At 38.0% G+C, this 20953-nt stretch overlaps 2 protein-coding genes across 2 annotated transcripts; both read left to right on the top strand.

The window, feature by feature from the left end:
- The first annotated feature begins 925 nt into the window (after positions 1–925).
- LOC131536321 (zinc finger protein 883-like) lies at positions 926–20060 on the top strand. Its single transcript, XM_058769170.1, has 4 exons — positions 926–1015; positions 1418–1585; positions 1750–2137; positions 18668–20060. The coding sequence occupies exons 1-4, from the start codon at positions 926–928 to the stop codon at positions 19678–19680; spliced, it is 1659 nt and encodes a 552-aa protein (XP_058625153.1). The 3' UTR covers positions 19681–20060.
- Positions 13351–18058, top strand: LOC131543047 (uncharacterized). The gene is made up of 4 exons (XM_058780262.1): positions 13351–13709; positions 14421–14588; positions 14705–15065; positions 15926–18058. The coding sequence occupies exons 2-4, from the start codon at positions 14421–14423 to the stop codon at positions 16030–16032; spliced, it is 636 nt and encodes a 211-aa protein (XP_058636245.1). The 5' UTR covers positions 13351–13709; the 3' UTR covers positions 16033–18058.
- Positions 20061–20953: the final 893 nt, after the last annotated feature.

Here is a 20953-nt window from a genome sequence, read left to right as displayed (position 1 = left end):
ACTTTGATGTCACACATGTTGGACTGCTTCAAGTCCAACACAGGAGACGCACAACAGTTCTTCCGTAGCTTTATTAGTATTTTCACGTACACAATTTAGCAAAATCAGACAATATTGTGTATAATATATATACCGCAATAGTAACTTCTTATTATTGAATTGTTGTATATAAATATCACATTTGCAACTGGTGTTCAAAAAATGCTGGGAAATCACTTCATGTAGCCCTACAAGAGTGATTACTGATGAACTGTCTGAAAAAATATGTCACATTTTAGAGAAGAAAAAAAATCACCCACCGACTTTCAAAGCTGCTACATAGTGATGACTTTCTACTTCTAGGACCTTGATAGAAATGTAGTGAAAAGTACAATATTTGTCTTTCAAATGTAGTTACAGTTGTAATTATGAAACTTGTTTCCATAAAAAAATAATACTCAAGTAAAGTATAGATACTCAAAAAGTGTACTTAAGTACAATACTCAAGTAAATGTACTTAGGTCCGCCTCTGTAGGCCTACATAATTTGATATGTTAATACATAAATACATATGCGCCCTTGCACCTAGTTTGAAGAAACCTGGCCATTGAGAATTCGCCACTGGATATTTTTGAATGAGAGAAATATGAAGAAATTAGTTTAAAAAAATTCTCCCTCTCTCTCTTTGAGGGAGACTGGGGTGCAGGGGTTCACATTAAAGGGTTATTAAGCACAGCAAATAGGACGCAGAACAGAATATTGATTTAATTTTTCAGGGAGGCAGGAGTTTTCAACAGGATAATTAAAGTATCATGTGGGTGTGTGTATTTATGTGAGGGGATTAACTGAGTGTCATGTAAGTGTAAGAAAGGGAATAGACTAAGTTTTATTATTATCTGATCCACACTCCGGAGCAGAGGGGGGCGGTAATGCACCAAAAAGCTGGATGACAACCGCCGTAAAACTGGAAAGAAGAAGAAGAGGCGTCTTTAGTCCACCGGCAAATCCACGGAAGAAAGTAGTTTGGCGCACTCCGGTATGTTTTTAATGTGTTTTACTTGATTTATGCATTTTAGCATGTGTATGTGCGTGCTGTTTTTCTGTCTTTATAGTGTTTAAGTGACTTCAAATAAAGCTGTACCTCGCCTTTTCTAATCGTTTATGAAAATTAATCATGGTTTTACTACAGTATAATTTAAATAAAGGTATTTGTAATAAAACTACAGTAACCACAAATTTGCCATTGTTATATTAAAGTAATCTTGTTTAAAATGTGACATTTGTAATAAAACCATATAGTTACAACATTAGGACATTGCTTAATTTTTAGTCCTGGACTGCTTAGAAATGGGCACAAATATTAAAATATCATGCTTAGTTTACGGATTTGATCAGTCCATCATAAATGCATCTTTAATCATGATGTGTTTGTGTTCAGATGTTGATCATGAAAGCGCAGGTGGATGTGATCTGCTGTAAATCAGTAGGAACTGATCTGTCCATGCTGGATATTGAGGATTTCATCACAGAAATCTGTCGGCTGAAGAAAGAGGTGGCGTCACTGGAGGCAAAGCTGAGAGAAAGAGGAGACAAACTGAACAGAGAGGTTTCAACAGCTCTTCATTTCTTCCTTCACTTCAATCACTGTTGGTTTGTCGGATGAAATTGGGCTTCTTTTTATGTACAATTAAATTCCCAAGCTCATTCACAAACAGGTTAATTAAAAGTTATTGCCAGATTCTGTATTGATGAGCTGATTGTGTTTGTCAGGATGTGGAGAAGGTTTCAGTGCGTGTGGCTGATGGGACAGAAGCTCAGGATTCAGTCTGGAGCGTCAGAGATCAGAGATCCAGAGACACACAGGACTCAGAGCTCAGCCTCACTTTACTCTGTTATACTGACGCTCAGGATCATGAATCCACTGATCAAACCTCTGACTGTAACGCTGGAGAACAGCAGATGCTGCAGACGCCGCTGAAGATGTGCTCCGTCAAACTGGTGGACTGCAGGAACCTGATCGAGAGCAGAGCAGAAGAAACCACCGCAGAGGAACAACAACAGAGTCACGAGGAAGAGGATGAAGATCAGAATGAGGATGAGGATGAATATGAGAATAATGGGAATGATGATGACTATGATGAAGATTTCATTCCTCCAGGTTTGTTTCATCCTTTTATGACCTTTTGTTGTTTGTCATGACACTTGAATGTGAGCAGTGTCTCTTCAGGATCAGGATGATATTGGCTGTTGGTCTCTGATGGTCTGATCAGGTTTGAGATATTTGGAAGCTTAATGGCAAATTATAGAATTTTTCTATCTCTGTTGAGATTTTGATCTAGAATGTGTTTTTTAATTGAGACAGATTTGCTGTGTCTGTTTTTAAGGCTGCACGATTTGGCCAAAAATCAAATTTCAATTATTTTTGTCATGATACCTTTATAGTTAAATTACAAAATCATGAAAGAAATACATTTTGATTGCAATAATGCTATTATACTGCAAAATTACATTATAAATATAGTGAAATGGGTGGTGAAAGTTGCATTTCCAAACTCACTTTATCAATATGTCTATGCATGAGTTTATTTAATTACAACCCGAATTCTGGAAATATTGGGACGTTATTTAAATTTGAATAAAATGAAAACTAATAGAATTTCAAATTACATGAGCCAATATTTTATTCACAATAGAACATAGATAGCATAACTGAGAAATGTTAAAATTTTATGCACAAAATGAGCTCATTTCAAATTTGATGCCTGCTATAGGTCTCAAAATAGTTGGCACGGGGGCACGTTTACCGTGGTGTAGCATCTCCTCTTCTTTTCAAAACAGTTTGAAGACATCTGGGCATCGAAGTTATGAGTTTCTGGAGTTTTGGTGTTGGAACTTGGTCCCATTCTTGCCTGGTATAGGTTTCCAGCTGATGAAGAGTTCGTGGTCATCTTTGACGTATTTTTTGTTTAATGATGCACCAAATGTTCTCTATAGGTGAAACATCTAGACTGCAGGCAGGCCAATTCAACACCCGAACTCTTCTACTATGAAGCCATGCTGTTGTAATAGCGGCAGTATGTGGGTTTGCATTGTCCTGCTGAAATACACAAGGTCTTCCCTGAAATAGACGTCGTCTGGAGGGGAGCATATGTTGCTCTAAATCCTTTATATACCTTTCAGAATTCATAGTGCCTTCCAAAACATGCAAGCTGCCCATACTGTATGCACTTATGCAGCCCCATACCATCAGAGATGCTGGCTTTTGAACTGAACGCTGATAACACGCTGGAAGGTCAAGTCAAGTCAAGTCACCTTTATTTATATAGCGCTTTTACAATACAGATTGTGTCAAAGCACTTAACAGTATCAAATTGGAGGATAGAGTGTCAGTAATGTATAATAAGATTAAACACTCAATTTTCAGTTAAAGGCATTTCATTATTGAATTCAGAGATGTCATTGTCTAGCTCAGTTTAGTTTAAATAGTATCTGTGCAATCAAATCGGCGATAATCGCTAGAAATTAAGTGTCCCCAACTGAGCAAGCCAGAGGCGACAGCGGCAAGGAACCAAAACTCCCTCTGTGACAGAATGGAGAAAAAAAAACCTTGGGAGAAACCAGGCTCAGTCGGGGGGCCAGTTCTCCTCTGACCAGACGAAACTCGCAGTTCAAAAGTTTATATTTCTATTTTAATTTTGTTGCAATTTCTAACAATAGTAGTATTATGTAGTTAGGTATTTTATTATATTTTAGTTATTTTGTTATTTTGGTTGATATATCTGGGGATATATCTCTGGGGGTCATCCGGGCGTCCTGGTCTCCGCTGACGATCAGGGCCGCAGACATCACCTCCCGGCGCCGACCCACCATCTGATCGGATACGGACCGAGAAACAGACTAGGAAAGAAACAGACAAACATTAGCGCAGATGCCATTCAACTTACGATGTAACGAGTACATCGTGTGTTATGGGGAGTGTTCCCGGTTCCGGGTTCATCTAATTAATGCAGCCTAACAATCCTTTAACGGATTTGAATAATAGAAGCGTATTAATGTGTTATGTGTAAGCCAGGCTAAAGAGATGGGTCTTTAATCTAGATTTAAACTGACAGAGTGTGTCTGCCTCCCGAACAGTGTTAGGTAGACTGTTCCAGAGTTTGGGTGCTAAATAGGAAAAGGATCTGCCGCCCGCAGTCGATTTTGATATTCTAGGTATTATCAAACGGCCAGAGTTTTGAGAACGCAGCGGACGTGGAGGACTATAATGCGATAAGAGCTCGCTCAAGTACTGAGGAGCTAAACCATTCAGGGCTTTATAAGTAATTAACAAGATTTTAAAATCTATCCGATGCTTGATAGGGAGCCAGTGCAGTGTTGACAGAACCGGGCTAATATGGTCATATTTCCTGGTTCTAGTAAGGACTCTAGCTGCTGCATTTTGGACTAACTGTAGTTTGTTGATCAAGCGTGCAGAACAACCACCCAATAAAGCATTACAATAGTCTAACCTTGAGGTCATAAACGCATGAATTAACATTTCTGCATTTGACGTTGAGAGCATTGGTCGCAATTTAGATATGCTTTTGAGATGAAAAATGCAGTTTTACAGATGCTAGAAACATGGCTTTCAAATGACAGATTGCTATCGAACAGCACACCTAGGTTCCTGACTGATGAAGAAGAATTGACAGAGCAGCCGTCAAGTGTTAGATAATGTTCTAGGTTATTACATGTGGGGTTTTAGGTCCGATAATTAACACCTCTGTTTTTCAGAATTTAGCAGTAAAAATTACTCGTCATCCAGTTTTTATATCGACTATGCATTCCGATAGTTTCTCAATTTGGTGTGTTTCACCGGGCCGCGAAGAAATATAGAGCTGAGTATCATCAGCATAACAGTGAAAGCTAACACCATGTCTCCTGATAATATCTCCCAAGGGTAACATATAGAGCGTGAAAAGTAACGGCCCTAGTACTGAGCCTTGAGGTACTCCATACTGCACTTGTGATCGATATGATACCTCTTCATTCACTGCTACGAACTGATGGCGGTCAGATAAGTACGATTTGAACCATGCTAAGGCACTTCCACTAATGCCAACAAAGTTTTGTAGTCTATTCAAAAGAATGTTGTGGTCGATAGTGTCGAGCATGGCGCTAAGATCCAGTAGAACTAATAAAGAGATACAACCACAATCAGATGATAGAAGCAGGTCATTTGTAACTCTAATGAGGGCAGTCTCAGTACTATGATACGATCTAAATCCTGACTGGAATTCCTCACAGATATCATTTTTCTCTAGGAAGGAATATAATTGTGAGGATACTACCTTTTCTAGTATCTTTGACAGAAAAGGGAGATTTGAGATCGGTCTGTAATTAACTAGATCTTTGGGGTCAAGTTGTGGTTTTTAATGAGAGGCTTAATAACAGCCAATTTGAAGGTTTTGGGGACATATCCTAATGACAATGATGAATTAATAATAGCCAAAAGAGGATCTATGACTTCTGGAAGCAGCTCTTTTAGTAGTTTAGATGGAATCGGGTCTAACATACATGATGTTGGTTTAGATGATTTAACAAGTTTATACAATTCTTCCTCTCCTACAGTAGAGAATGAGTGGAATTGTTCCTCAGGGGTCTATAGTGCGCTATCTGATGCGATACTGTAGCTGACGGCTGCAGGGATACAATTTTATCTCTGATAGTATCGATCTTGGAAGTGAAGTAGTTCATAAAGTCATTACTGCTATGCTCTTGGGAAATGCCAACACCTATTGATGCTTGATTTTTCGTTAATTTAGTTACTGTATTGAATAAATATCGGGGTTATGTTTGTTTTCTTCTAGAAGAGACGAAAAGTAATCAGATCTAGCAGTTTTAATGCTTTTCTGTAGGATAGGGTACTTTCCGCCAAGCTAAACAAAATACCTCTAATTTAGTTTTCCTCCAGCTGCGCTCCATTTTCCGGGCTGCTCTCTTTAGGGCGCGAGTGTGCTCATTATACCACGGTGTTGGACTCTTATCCTTAATCTTCCTTAATCGTAAAGGAGCAACCGCATCTAAAGTGCTAGAAAAGAGAGAGTCCATAGTTCCTGTTACATCATCAAGTTGTTCTGAGCTATTGGATATGCTGAGGAACTGAGATAAGTCAGGAAGATTATTTATAAAGCAGTCTTTTGTGGTAGAGGTAATGGTTCTACCATATTTGTAACAAGAAGTTGGCTTTACAGCTTTAGCTATATGGAATATACAGGAGACTAGATAATGATCTGAGATATCATCGCTCTGCTGCAAAATTTCAACGCCACTGACATCAATTCCATGTGACAGTATTAAATCTAGAGTATGATTTCGACAATGAGTAGGTCCTGACACGTGTTGTTTAACACCAATAGAGTTTAGAATGTCTATAAATGCTGATCCCAACGAATCTCTGTCATTATCAACATGGATATTAAAATCACCAACGATTAGGACTTTATCTGCAGTCAGCACTAACTCCGATAGAAGATCAGAAAATTCTTTAATAAAGTCTGTATGGTGCCCTGGTGGCCTGTATACAGTAGCCAGTACAAACATCACAGGGATTTATCATTAACACTTGTTTCTTTGGATAACGTTATATGAAGCACCATTACTTGAACGAATTATACTTGAAACCCAACCTCTGAGAGATACTGAAAATATTTCTATAAATTGTAGCAACACCTCCCCTTTACCTTTTGGACGCGTTCATGTTTGTAACAGTAATCTTGGGGTGTAGACTTGTTTAAAGTAATGTAATCATCTTGTTTTAGCCAGGTTTCTGTCAGACAAAGCACATCTAGTTTATGGTCAGTGAACATATCATTTACAAAAAGTGCTTTTGAAGAAAGGGATCTAATATTTAATAAGCCAAGCTTTATCATGTGTTTATCTGTATTATATCGTTTTTATTTGTTGAACATCAATTAAATTGTTACTATTACTTTGGTTTGGATGTTTTCTGTATTTTCTAGTTCGGGGAACAGACACAGTCTCTATAGAGTGATATCTAGGTGAAAAAGTTTCTATGTGCTGAGAGTTAACTGACTTCTGTGACGTGAGGTGGCTAGCAGACGATCGGTTTAGCCAGTCTGTCTGCTTCCTGACCTGGGCTCCAGTTAGTCAAGTACAAACTCTAAGACTATGTGCCATATTTCTAGAGAGAAGAGCGGCACCACCCCAGGAGGGATGAACACCATCTCTTTTCAACAGGTCAGGTCTGCCCCAAAAATTCTTCCAATTGTCTATAAAGCCTATATTATTTTGCGGGCACCACTTAGACATCCAGCCATTAAGTGACGACAGTCTGCTATGAATCTCATCACCACGGTAAGCAGGGAGCGGACCAGAGCATATTACAAGGTCTCCCTCCTCTTTAGCCCGAAGACCACAGGCATCCAACAAAGGTCTTCGGCCTTGTCCCTTACGCACAGAGATTTATCCAGTTTCTCTGAATCTTTTGATGATGTTATGCACTATAGATGATGAGATTTGCAAAGCCTTTGCAATTTGACGTTGAGGAACGTTGTTTTTAAAGTAACGCACTCTTTCACAGATTGGAGAGTCTCTGCCCATCTTTACTTCTGAGAGACTCTGCCTCTTGTAGTGGACAGCACATTTCAGGGCCCAGTTTATGGCGGGGCCCCTCTCTGATCACTATAGTGGACAAAGACAAAGTTTTACTACATTTTGATTGGATCTTGCTGGACTAACATAAGCAAAGTGTCCAACGCCATCAGATAAAGATGCCAGGACAACAGCCAGACACCTTTAGTACAAAGCCGGGGAAGGACAGGACTTATCATTGGTTAAAATGCAGTATCTGCCCTTCACCCACCAACAGATTGACTCCTAAGGTTTTGGCCTGTGACCACCATAAAAATTCCTTAGGACCTCTGGATGCAGCAGCAGTTGCTAGATGTTTACCCAGCTGAATCTTTTCAAAAGTTTTTGCTTTTTCAGCTTGCTTTGTTGCCCCCGTGCCAACTTTTTTGAGACCTGTAGCAGGCATCAAATTTGAAATGAGCTCATGTAGTGGATAAAAGTGTAACATTTATCTGTTTAAACATTTGCTATGTTCTCTATGTTCTATTGTGAATAAAATATTGGCTCGTGATTTGAAAGTCGTTTTCATTTTATTCAAATTTAAAAAAAAACATCCCAACATTTCCAGAATTCGGGTTATAACTTGCAGAGTTTCACACAAACTCTTTTCAAGTATATTTTAAAACCCAAAATTGATAACCATTCTCTTCATTTCAGATAACAAAGGCTGTTCATCTTCTGATGGAGAAACAGCCTTAACATCAAAAGAGAATCTGACGGTCAAAGGTTTTCCTTGTGCCACCTGTGGAAAAACACTGAGTTCACAGGGTCATTTAGCGAGACACGAGAGAAAACACACAGAACAGAAAGACTTCACCTGCAGGAGATGCAACATCAGCTTTCCTACCGCAGAAGAGAGTAGACTTCATTCAAAAGATCACAGCGTGAAGAGGGAGTTTTGCTGCAAACAGTGTGGGAAGGTTTTTTTAATTCATTCTAGTCTAAAAGTTCACTTGAAGACTCACAAAGAAAAGTCTTTCCACTGCAGTGAATGTGACAAGTATTTCAGCACCAAAGGAAATCTTGATGCTCATAAGCGAATCCACACGGGAGAAAGACCTTTCAAGTGCCTTCACTGCGAGAAGAGCTTCAATCATGGAACTCATCTGAAGAAACATGTGCGTGTTCACACCAATGAGAGGCCGTACCAGTGCAGTGAATGTGGGAAAACCTTTATAGACTCAAGCTGTCTAAAGTCACACCAGAAAATCCACTCTGATGAGAAACCGTTTCAGTGCAAATACTGTGACAAACGATTCCGTCAAAGATCTAATCTGAATTGTCACGAGAGGACTCACACCGGAGAGAAACCGTATCTTTGCTCCTACTGCGGGAAGAGCTTTTCTAGTCCAACTCAATTTGGATTTCATAAGAGAGTCCACACTGGAGAAAAACCATATCACTGCAGCGTCTGTGGGAAAAATTTCAGTAAGTGTGATATTTTAAAAAAACACAAGAGGACTCATAGCGGAGAAAGACCTTTCAAGTGCTCACAATGTGACAAGACGTTTGCTCGATCAGACATCCTCAAGGTCCATCAGCGAGTTCATACAGGAGAGAAACCTTACTCCTGCTCCATCTGCGGCGAGAGATTCGCTTATTTAGGTAGTTTTCAGACTCACCAGAACAAACACGCTAAAGAACAAACTGCTCCAGGATCGTCAGAGTGACTTTCATCAGTCAATCTGGAAAAAAACCTGCAAAACTGAAACTGTACGTTGAGTTCTTGCTGCCAGTAGGGGTCAGTGAGCTTTCATGTGGTGCACTCCGTCAAATATGACTTTATATACAGAGTTTGGTTGAGTAGAACAGTGTTTCCCAATCCCAGTCCCCCCGCTCTGCACATTTCGTATGTATCTCTTATCACGTACGATGTTTGTTCTATTCGACCTTAAGTGCCCAACGAAGTGGACATCACCGGACATTCCACCATGATTCCAGTTCGAAATGAGCGCAAGGACTGGGATTATCACTGGAGTAGAACAATGATTTTATATTAAACCAGATAGAACTATTAAAAATCCTCAAAATAAAATACAATAATATGAGTGCCTCATAAGGATTTCAAAAAGTTTCATGTGGTTAAATGGCATAAAGACTTTTTCATTGCTGGATGGGTTTCTTTTAAACAAGAAAGAGCCATAGTTTATTAATTATTCATTTCATCACTGTTCTTCCAGACTATTTATCCCACCATGTAAGGTAGATATTTACTGGGTAGAAATGAATCCTTTGGGTGGGAAGCTTTGGGGGTTTTGTGGCAACTACTTGAACTTCACTGTAATGTCAGATAAAAAGATTAGATTTTATGAAATATTTGGAATATTGACTTTATGTGAACACAAAACTGTCACAGCTTCATTTAGCAGTTTTTTAATACTGAAAAACTTTTTAAAAAATAGTCTACTGCCATTTGTTATGACATCCTCTTTAAACATTCCAATGCTCATGATAACTAAATAAATTGGGACAGACACTATTATAATGAACAGACACTTAAACTCGAAATGATTGTTTACGATTACGATATGCATTACAGAGGCGCCTGCATGTGTTACAGCTACGCACTGTGCGTACCATCCCAGCTAACAAGTTTTGGTTCCCAGAACGTTCTGGGAGCGTTAGTTTTTGGTTCCCAGAACGTTCTCAAGAACGTTCCCTTTTGGGTTGCCGGGAAAGTTTTCTTAATAGAAAGTTCCCTTTAGTTTAGGGGAATGTTCCCCTAACCTAAAGGGAACGTTCTATTTACGTTCCTAGAAAGTTCCCAGAAAGTTCTCCTAACCTAACGGAAATGTTCTATGTACGTTCCTAGAAGGTTCCCAGAACGTTCTCCTGACCTAACCTCTTTACTCCGGTACCGTTGCTGTTAATAATCAACCAGCATTCCCGTCCCGAGTAGAGTATTTGCGGCATGGAAGACGGACAGATATGGACCTCAATAATCAGTACTACAAACCATATGTCTTGTTTCAAACTATTGTTTAATCATTAAAGATAATCAGAGCACATTTAACCATCGTAAGGAGCATTGAATGAGATTGAACTATCCGTTAATATAAGATTTCTTTATTATAACTACCATGTACCATATAATAACCCACACTGTAAAAAAAAAATCGTAATTTTATGGAAAATAACTGTGATTTTTCAGGTTGTTTTCTTTTATTTTGAATTGCAGTCAAAACTCTGTACAATTATCTCTGAATTAACTACTTGGCTGTTATTTTAAGGATTATGACATTAATGACAAATTACAATAATTCACTTTTTTCATACAGAAAAACTACTGTATTTTTATACAGTACATTTTCTGTTTTCTTAAATTACAAACAAATGTATGTAAAATTACAAAAATAATCTGTAATTAATAAAATAACAAAACCGTTAGATGGCGAACAAAAACTTTAAAATTAAATTAAAATCTCCTTATTTAAACAAGCTGACAACACTGTTCATTTACAGGAATTTCATAAATTATTACAATCAAACACCTTCACTGTAAAATTAACTAATTAAATGTCACATGACTGGCAGCAACAGAACATTAAACACTAACAGATCTCTCTAGATCTCAGCATCTTCACATATTACAAACCAGTCTGACTTTATTTATTTCATACAAAACTTCTTATTGAGAATTAACAGAGGTTTAGATGTTAATGTTTTATTGAAAATAATAAAGTTTGAAATCACCATTGTGGAGATAAGAGTTCGCTTTAGTTGGGCTTCTGACTCTTCACTTTACATTGTCAGCTTTTTTCTGGCTGCTGTGACTTTGCTAGCGAGAAATTACTCTGATCAGATAAACCTGGTTACTTATTGATGATGAGTTAATCATCATATAGTAGCCTGATCACATCATGAGTATTGTCTCCGAGTATGTTAGCATTTAATGTTTATTTATTTATTTTTTATTAAATTAATGTTTTTGTTTTTTATTTGTCTTTTTTATACAGCGTTCTTGTGATGTTATGGCAGTCAGAGATCCAATTTTTTTTATCATTATACAAAAAGTGTCTTGAAAGCTTTTTGATTGACAGAAACATCAAGAATCAGCACATGAATCTCAACAATGGTGACAATCAACAAAAAGCTTGTTTTGTGAAGATCAGAGCTGATCTGAATATTTTGTAGATTGTTACCATTGTTGAGGTTCATATGCAGATTCTTGATGTCTGTGACTCTACGTGTTCTCACCTAAATAATTTCATCAAACTACCTTACAAACCTTCAAAATATCAAAGCAGGGCCATATTTCAAGCAATAAAATTGTGACACTACAACAAAGTGAAATTAATAATTTTAACATGTTCAGACATTTCTGATGAGGCTAGTGAGTTAGGCCACTACACAATGACAAAACCATCATCAGCATGTAAACCACTTCATCTGATCAGAATTTTTCTTGCAGGTTTTGCTGTAACAAACACACAATTACAGCAGCCAGAGAAAAAAACATTGTTAATAAGTGAAGGGTCAGAAGCCCAACTAAAGCAAACGCTTATCTCCACAATAGTGACTTCAAACTTGATTAATTTCAATAAAACATTGACATCTAAACCTCTGTTAATTCTCACTAAGTTTTGTATGAAATAAATAAGTCAGACTGGTTTGTAATAAGTGAAGATGCTGAGATGTAGAGAGATCTGTTAGTGTTCAATGTTATTTTGGGATTTAAAGGGTTTCTGTTGTCTGTGTTTTGTGGGTCACCATCGTGCTGAAGAGTAGAGTGTGTGCTTCAGTCCAGGAGAAGACCAAGTGACAGATGTTATGCTAAATGTAGTTTTATTTAAAAGCAGTAACTGTGGAGTTGCTGATGTAGTGTTAGTTATTAGCTTTCGCACGTATGCTGTTGTTAGATGATGGTTAACTGTAAAAAAAAAAAAAAAAACATTCACAGAGAATGTTTGACAATTATAATCCAGACAATACCTGTAAAGTAACAAAACAAAAAAATTAAGAAAAAATAAGGATGTTGTACCTTAATTGTACAGTTTTTGTTTGGCAGCTGCTTCTGCCATTCATTGACCGTTTTTAAAAAAATGTTCTTTAACCGTTATTTCCATTAATGGTAAATGTTTGGCACTCTGTGCAAAAAAAGCATTTTTTTTACATTAAATTTTTTTACAGTGCAGATCTTACGTTTCTTAAGGACCAAATAACAGTGACTTCAACAAAATAGTGGGTTTTAAGAATGCGAATTTTATTTTTACAGGCATTAAAAATGAATAACATTTATATGACTTTAATATTACATTCATTTCTTACCACTGAATTAACGATGATATGTTTCTCTCTTAGGTCCGTAAGCAAAAACTTATCGGTTAATGTTATCTTACTTGTCAAATCTCTCTGAAATCACAATATTTGCTCTCGAATATTTATTAATTATAAGTAATTATTCAATAAAGAGATCAAAGGAGTGTTAGTCAGTCAGTAAAACAAAATGACCGTTATTTTTTAAATGTGCTGGACGCGCGAGCAGATCAGAGGCGCGCTGTTAAGAAGCATACAAACAAACCCAGTGTTTATGGTATGCTTTTCAGACTGCTTAACCTCGGCTTAATTTCAGCTGTAAAAGTGGAATTATATTATCATTATAATGCGATTTGACTACTTTGATGTCTACACTTTATTAAAAGCTTATTTCAGACATGAAATTCTGCAAAAATAGTTTGTTTATGATTAAAAAAATACACATTTCAGCATTAGAATAATCAGAAAAATCTGCAAAGTTTGAATTAGTTTACATGGTTATGACAACTAAAAATAACCTGCAGGGAACGTTCTGGGAAAGTTATATCTAGGTTATAAAAAATTAAACTTATAAATAACCTGCAGGAAACGTTCCTAGAACGTTCTTATTTGGTTAAAAAATAACGTTGGGGGAATGTTTCTGTGTTTGTTGGGATGAGCGCTCAGACTGAACTGAGATTTGCCTCGCAAACATTTCAGCAGAACCCGCAGGTGTTATGGGAACCTGCTGACTATTGGACTAGATGATCACTTGTTCTCTCACTGTACTGAAGGAGGCGCTGTGACGCGCTTAGTTCACCGGTAAAACCACTGAAGAAAGAGACGGTTGGAGCTCAGTCTCGGTACGTGTTTTAACTGTGTATGTGATTGTTGATTTGCTTTCTTTTATTGAGCTTAAATAAAGCGTTCGTTTGCCAAATCTGGTTTAGGAAAATTAACCTATAAGTTGTACAACAGTAACCATAGTTTAACTTAAGTATTTGTAATAAAACCACATTAGACTAAGCACAAATTTACCATTGTTTTACTTACTGTAACCACATAACTATGATATTTGTACTAGTATGCTGGACACTTTTGAAGGATCCCTAAAATTGGTTAAATCTCACAGTCATATTTGAGTTGTGGCGTAAAGTTTAAATGTAAATGCAGCTAAATTGAAGTGTTCTATATTAATAAAATATCCCTTACGAAAATTAACCATGGTTTTACTACAAATAAAACCAACAAACCATGGTTACTATAGTTAAATGGTTTGGCTACACTAACCATAGTTTAACAATGGTATTTGTAGTACAACTGATCATACAAATGGTAATTATGCCAAAAAAATCATGGTTACTACACTTTTACTATAATAAATCCATGGTTAATTTAGCTGATATTCCTAGTCAACAATAAATGTAAAGAAATATATTTATATCTGACATTCATGCTTCTGAATATTCTCCAAAGTTAATTTTCTTTATTCAGTTCTGTGTAGTTCTGCTCTGATTTTTAGTTTGATCACTCCATTATAAATCTTGTTATTATCATGATGTGTTTGTGTTCAGATGTTGATCATGAAAGCGCAGGTGGATGTGATCTGCTGTAAATCAGTAGGAACTGATCTGTCCATGCTGGATATTGAGGATTTCATCACAGAAATCTGTCGGCTGAAGAAAGAGGTGGCGTCACTGGAGGCAAAGCTGAGAGAAAGAGGACACAAACTGAACAGAGAGGTTTCAACAGCTCTTCATTTCATCTTTAGCTGCTAATATGGACTGCTTGTTATGTGAATTAATGTCTTATTTTTAATCATACTATTATTAAATATATCACTGATTGTGTTTGTCAGGATGTGGAGAAGGCTTCAGTGCGTGTGGCTGATGGGACAGAAGCTCAGGATTCAGTCTGGAGCGTCAGAGATCAGAGATCCAGAGACACACAGGACTCAGAGCTCAGCCTCACTTTACTCTGTTATACTGACGCTCAGGATCATGAATCCACTGATCAAACCTCTGACTGTAACGCTGGAGAACAGCAGATGCTGCAGACGCCGCTGAAGATGTGCTCCGTCAAACTGGTGGACTGCAGGAACCTGATCGAGAGCAGAGCAGAAGAAACCACCGCAGAGGAACAACAACAGAGTCATGAAGAAGAGAATGATGAGAATAATGGGAATGATGAAGATGATGATGAAGATTTCATTCCTCCAGGTTTGTTTCTTCCTTTTATGACACTTGAATATCAGCAGAGACTCTTCAGGATCAGGTTCATTGGCTGTTGGTCTCTGATGGTCTGATCAGCTTTGAGAAAAGATTTTCTGAGATATTTGGGAACATGATGGCAAATGGTAGTATTTTGATTATTTTTCCTCTCTGTTGAGATTTTGACCTAGAATGTGTTTTTTTAAGTGAGCCAAATTTGCTGTGTCTGTTAGTAAGGCTGCATGGTTTGACCAAAATCAAAACCTGATCAAATGTATCATGACAAAAAATGATTTTTGTCATGATACAATTATAGTTAAATTACAAAATCTTGAAAGAAATACATTTTGATTGCAATAATGCTATTATACTGCAAAATTACATTATAAATATAGTGAAATGGGTGGTGAAAGTTGCATTTCCAAACTCACTTTATCAATATGTCTATGCATGAGTTTATTTAATTACAACCCGAATTCCGGAAATGTTGGGACGTTTTTTAAAATTTGAATAAAATGAAAACTAAAGGAATTTCAAATCACATGAGCCAATATTTTATTCACAATAGAACATAGATAGCATAACTGAGAAATTTTACAATTTTATGCACAAAATGAACTCATTTCAAATTTGATGCCTGCTACAGGTCTCAAAATAGTTGGGACGGAGGCACGTTTACCGTGGTGTAGCATCTCCTCTTCTTTTCAAAACAGTTTGAAGACGTCTGGGCATCGAAGTTATGAGTTTCTGGAGGTTTGGTGTTGGAATTTGGTCCCATTCTTGCCTGGTATAGGTTTCCAGCTGATGAAGAGTTTGTGGTCATCTTTGACGTATTTTTTGTTTAATGATGCACCAAATGTTCTCTATAGGTGAAACATCTAGACTGCAGGCAGGCCAATTCAGCACCCGAACTCTTCTACTACGAAGCCATGCTGTTGTAATAGCTGCAGTATGTGGGTTTGCATTGTCCTGCTGAAATACACAAGGTCTTCCCTGAAATAGACGTCATCTGGAGGGGAGCATATGTTGCTCTAAATCCTTTATATACCTTTCAGAATTCATAGTGCCTTCCAAAACATGCAAGCTGCCCATACTGTATGCACTTATGCAGCCCCATACCATCAGAGATGCTGGCTTTTGAACTGAACGCTGATAACACGCTGGAAGGTCTCCCTCCTGTTTAGCCCGAAGACCACAGGCATCCAACAAAGGTCTTCGGCCTTGTCCCTTAAGCACAGAGATTTATCCAGTTTCTCTGAATCTTTTGATGATGTTATGCACTATAGATGATGAGATTTGCAAAGCCTTTGCAATTTGACGTTGAGGAACGTTGTTTTCAAAGTAACGCACTCTTTCACAGATTGGAGAGCCTCTGCCCATCTTTACTTCTGAGAGACTCTGCCTCTTGTAGTGGACAGCACATTTCAGGGCCCAGTTTATGGCGGGGCCCCTCTCTGATCACTATAGCGGACAAGGGTTTGCTACATTTTGATTGGATCTTGCTGGACTAACAAAAGAAAACTGTCCAACGCCATCAGATAAAGATGCCAGGACAACAGCCAGACACCTTTAGTACAAAGCCGGGGAAGGACAGGACTTATCATTGGTTAAAATGCAGTATCTGCCCTTCACCCACCAACAGATTGATTCCTAAGGTTTTGGCCTGTGACCACCATAAAAATTCCTTAGGACCTCTGGATGCAGCAGCAGTGGGTGAAACAAAAAGAGATCACAAAGTTCCATCCAAATCCATTAATATGGGACTTAATGTGTTTGTAACATTGTCAAAGGTATTCTGGTTGTGGTTTGGTAAGTGAATGATGCATTGGTAAAACTTCAGTGACACTTTTCTAAATTTGTGTTTGGACTATGCAAATAAGTTCCACAGGAGGAAAGAAGGGTGGGCCACACCGTGTCCCCCGCTCTGATGGAAACAGCCAATCACAGCATGGAAATGGAGAAGCGCCAAATTGCAATCTCCTCTTCATCAGAAAGAGATAAAGGTACCTTCCAAAAAACGCTCCTCATTCTGAGTCTGAGTCCTGTTACCGGGAAGGCAGCAACAGAAACAACCAGTTGTGAGTCTGAGTCCCGAAAGGGAGAGACACTAACAGAAACACCGAAGTTCTGAGTCTGAGGAAAGAGGCAATAACAGATACGCAGTACTGAGTCTCCAGCTTTGAGGCAGCAACAGATACCACCACATTCTGAGCCTCCAGCATGCGAGGAAAGAAATAATCTACGTTCAGATTTCGTCATCTGGAGCCTTCGTCCAGCAAGACAACAACAGATGCAGGACGTCCTGAGTCTCCATCCTAGAGAGACAAAGCGGATCGACCAAATTCTGGTCTCTAGCCCAGAGAGGCAGAAGACACACAGACATCTGCAACAAGGTTAAGTTCCGGTGAGCAAACCTTCACTCCAAGGTACTTTTTCTTGCATGTTCCAGGCAAAGAACCTTCTGCACCTACTTCAGGGTCACATCTGCATGTTCCAGATTTTAGGACCCTTTGGTGCTCCAAGAGATCAGCATCCTCCAGCACTTCATGTTCAAGGCTGTCGAAACGGATTCCTGCTCCTTTCCCCACTGCTTTGTTACCAGCACAACCAGTGGATAAAGTCACCACCACCGGACGGCTCACTCAATCACAGAGAACAAAACTATCACCTATCCAAACCTCTTCCAGAGACCTTGGCATTGTTGTGTATTATCAGTATATGATTTTATCTAATTGACATTAGATGTTATATAGCTGATTGCAGTTGATAACAAATAATCTTTCAGGTATTTGTTTGATGCATAAAAAGGTTTTTCACCTTACCTGTTGCTATGTCAGAGCTACGTTATCTGAAAAGATAAACTGTCAATACTCTGAAACATCCAACATAACCACTTGCATTTTATGCATCTTATGCACTTTATTCCTTTCCCATTCATGGTATTCATTTAGTAGTTGCTGATTACTCTTGTCTATCTTTTGTTAATACAATCTATTTTATTACACTTGTGTCTTCCTTGTGTTGATAATGCAGTAAAGGTTCTACAAGTTAGGTATCCCACCAATCTTTCTTATGTGATGTACTCCTAACCAAACCTTAAGTGACACATGATCTAAAAATCATAACATCACCTGTGATGTGAGTACCCATCACTACACTAGTTCGTCTCTTTAGGTTGGCAAAAGCAAAATTCACTACACTAAGACATCCCTTTTATAGATAATCGTGTAACAGACCTGATGTCAATTCTCTTAATAAGTTGCTAGATGTTCTCCCAGCTGAATCTTTTCAAACATTCTTGCTTTTTCAGCTCTTTGTTGCCCCCGTGCCAACTTTTTTGAGACCTGTAGCAGGCATCAAATTTGAAATGAGCTCATTTAGTGGATAAAAGTGTCAAATTTCTCTGTTTAAACATTTGCTATGTTCTCTATGTGTATATTGTGAATAAAATATTGGCTCATGTGATTTGAAAGTCTTTTAGTTTTCATTTTATTAAAATTTAAAAAAACGTCCCAACATTTCCAGAATTCGGGTTGTAACTTGTGTTTCACACAAACTCTTTTCAAGTATATTTTATAACCCAGAATTTATAACCATTCTGTTCGTTTCAGATGACAATGGCTGTTCATCTTCTGATGGAGAAACAGCCTTAACATCAAAAGAGAATCTGACGGTCAAAAATTTTCCTTGTGCCACCTGTGGAAAAACACTGAGTTCACAGGGTTATTTAACGAGACACAAGAGAAAACACACAGAACAGAAAGACTTCACCTGCAGGAGATGCAACATCAGCTTTCCTACCGCAGAAGAGAGGAGACTTCATTCAAAAGATCACAGCTTGAAGAGGGAGTTTTGCTGCAAACAGTGTGGGAAGGTTTTTTTTGTTCATTCTAGTCTAAAAGTTCATTTGAAGACTCACAAAGAAAAGTCTTTCCACTGCAGTGAATGTGACAAGTATTTCAGCACCAAAGGAAATCTTGTTGTTCATAAGCGAATCCACACGGGAGAAAAACCGTACAAGTGCCCTCACTGCGAGAAGAGCTTCAATCATGGACCTCATCTGAAGACACATGTGCGTGTTCACACCAATGAGAGGCCGTACCAGTGCAGTGAATGTGGAAAAACCTTTATAGACTCAAGCTGTCTAAAGTCACACCAGAAAATCCACTCTGATGAGAAACCGTTTCAGTGCAAATACTGTGACAAACGATTCCGTCAAAGATCTAATCTGAATTGTCACGAGAGGACTCACACCGGAGAGAAACCGTATCTTTGCTCCTACTGTGGGAAGAGCTTTTCTAGTCCAACTCAATTTGGATTTCATAAGAGAGTCCACACTGGAGAAAAACCGTATCACTGCAGCGTCTGTGGGAAGAATTTCAGTAAGTGTGATATTTTAAAAAACCACAAGAGGACTCATAGCGGAGAAAGACCTTTCAAGTGCTCACAATGTGACAAGACGTTTGCTCGATCAGACATCCTCAAGGTCCATCAGCGAGTTCATACAGGAGAGAAACCTTACTCCTGCTCCATCTGCGGCGAGAGATTCGCTTATTTAGGTAGTTTTCAGACTCACCAGAACAAACACGCTAAAGAACAAACTGCTCCAGGATCGTCAGAGTGACTTTCATCAGTCAATCTGGAAAAAAACCTGCAAAACTGAAACTGTACATTGAGCTCTTGCTGCCAGTAGGGGGCAGTGAGCTTTCATGTGGTGGACTGAACCGAACGCTGTATATAAAGTCATATTTATATACATAAATGCAAGGACTGGGATTACCACTGGAGTAGAACAATGATTTTATATTAAACCAGATAGAAGTATTAAAAATCCTCAAAATAAAATACAATAATATGAGTGCCTCATATGCATTTAAAGTTTTATGTGGTGAAATGGCGTAAAGAATGCATGAATGAGAGTAACTGACAAATACACTTTTTCATTGCTGGATGGGTTTCTTTTAATCGAGAAAGAGCCATAGTTTATTAAATATTCATTTCATCACTGTTCTTCCAGACCATTTATCCTGCCATGTAAGGTAGATATTTACTGGGTAGAAATGAATCCTTTGGGTGGGAAGCTTTGGGGGTTTTGTGGCCACTACTTGAACTTCACTGTAATGTCAGATAAAAAGATTAGATTTTATGAAATATTTGGAATATTGACCTCATGTGAACACAAAACTGTCACAGCTTCATTTAGCAGTTTTTTAATACTGAAAAACTTTTAAAAAAATAGTCTACTGCCATTTGTTATGACATCCTCTTTAAACATTCCAATGCTCATGATAACTAAATAAATTGGGACAGACACTATTATAATGAACAGACACTTAAACTCGAAATGATTGTTTACGATTATCAACGAAAGCAGAATTGATCTATTAATGGTTATTATTAGGTTATTTTCATAACTTTTCAATGAAAACATTGCGGATGGTTTTGTGTAATGACTTATGCAGAGCCCTGAAATTTGTTTAATGCAGCATTTATTAAAATAGAGAAATTAGATCAATCAAAATTTAAATTTGAAATTATAATATATTAAGCCTGGGTTAAGCATACCCCTGGTTTCACTGACAAGGCTTATGCCTAGTCCAAGACTAAAATGTAAGTCTGAGCTGTTTAAACTTAAAGCTGCAGTCCGTAAGTTTTGCCTCTTTGTCGCCATCTCTGTTTGAAAACGTGGAATTGCAGCTGCTTGCGGAATTATCTTGCTTGCGTGGGATGTGCTCTGGCATGGCTCCAGTGCGGATGAATCTAATGTTTTGAGGTGAATGTGTGGCTGTCAGTCACTGTGCCGTTGTGGATGTTTACTGTACTTCGCAATCACAGATTCTCACCTACGTCTTGGAATATATGACCCAAATAAGCATTTTCACCGTATAATATTGCCA

Source organism: Onychostoma macrolepis, chromosome 01 (assembly GCF_012432095.1).
Source record: "Onychostoma macrolepis isolate SWU-2019 chromosome 01, ASM1243209v1, whole genome shotgun sequence".
Lineage (NCBI taxonomy): Eukaryota > Metazoa > Chordata > Actinopteri > Cypriniformes > Cyprinidae > Onychostoma > Onychostoma macrolepis.
This window is presented reverse-complemented; position numbering and strand designations above follow the sequence as displayed.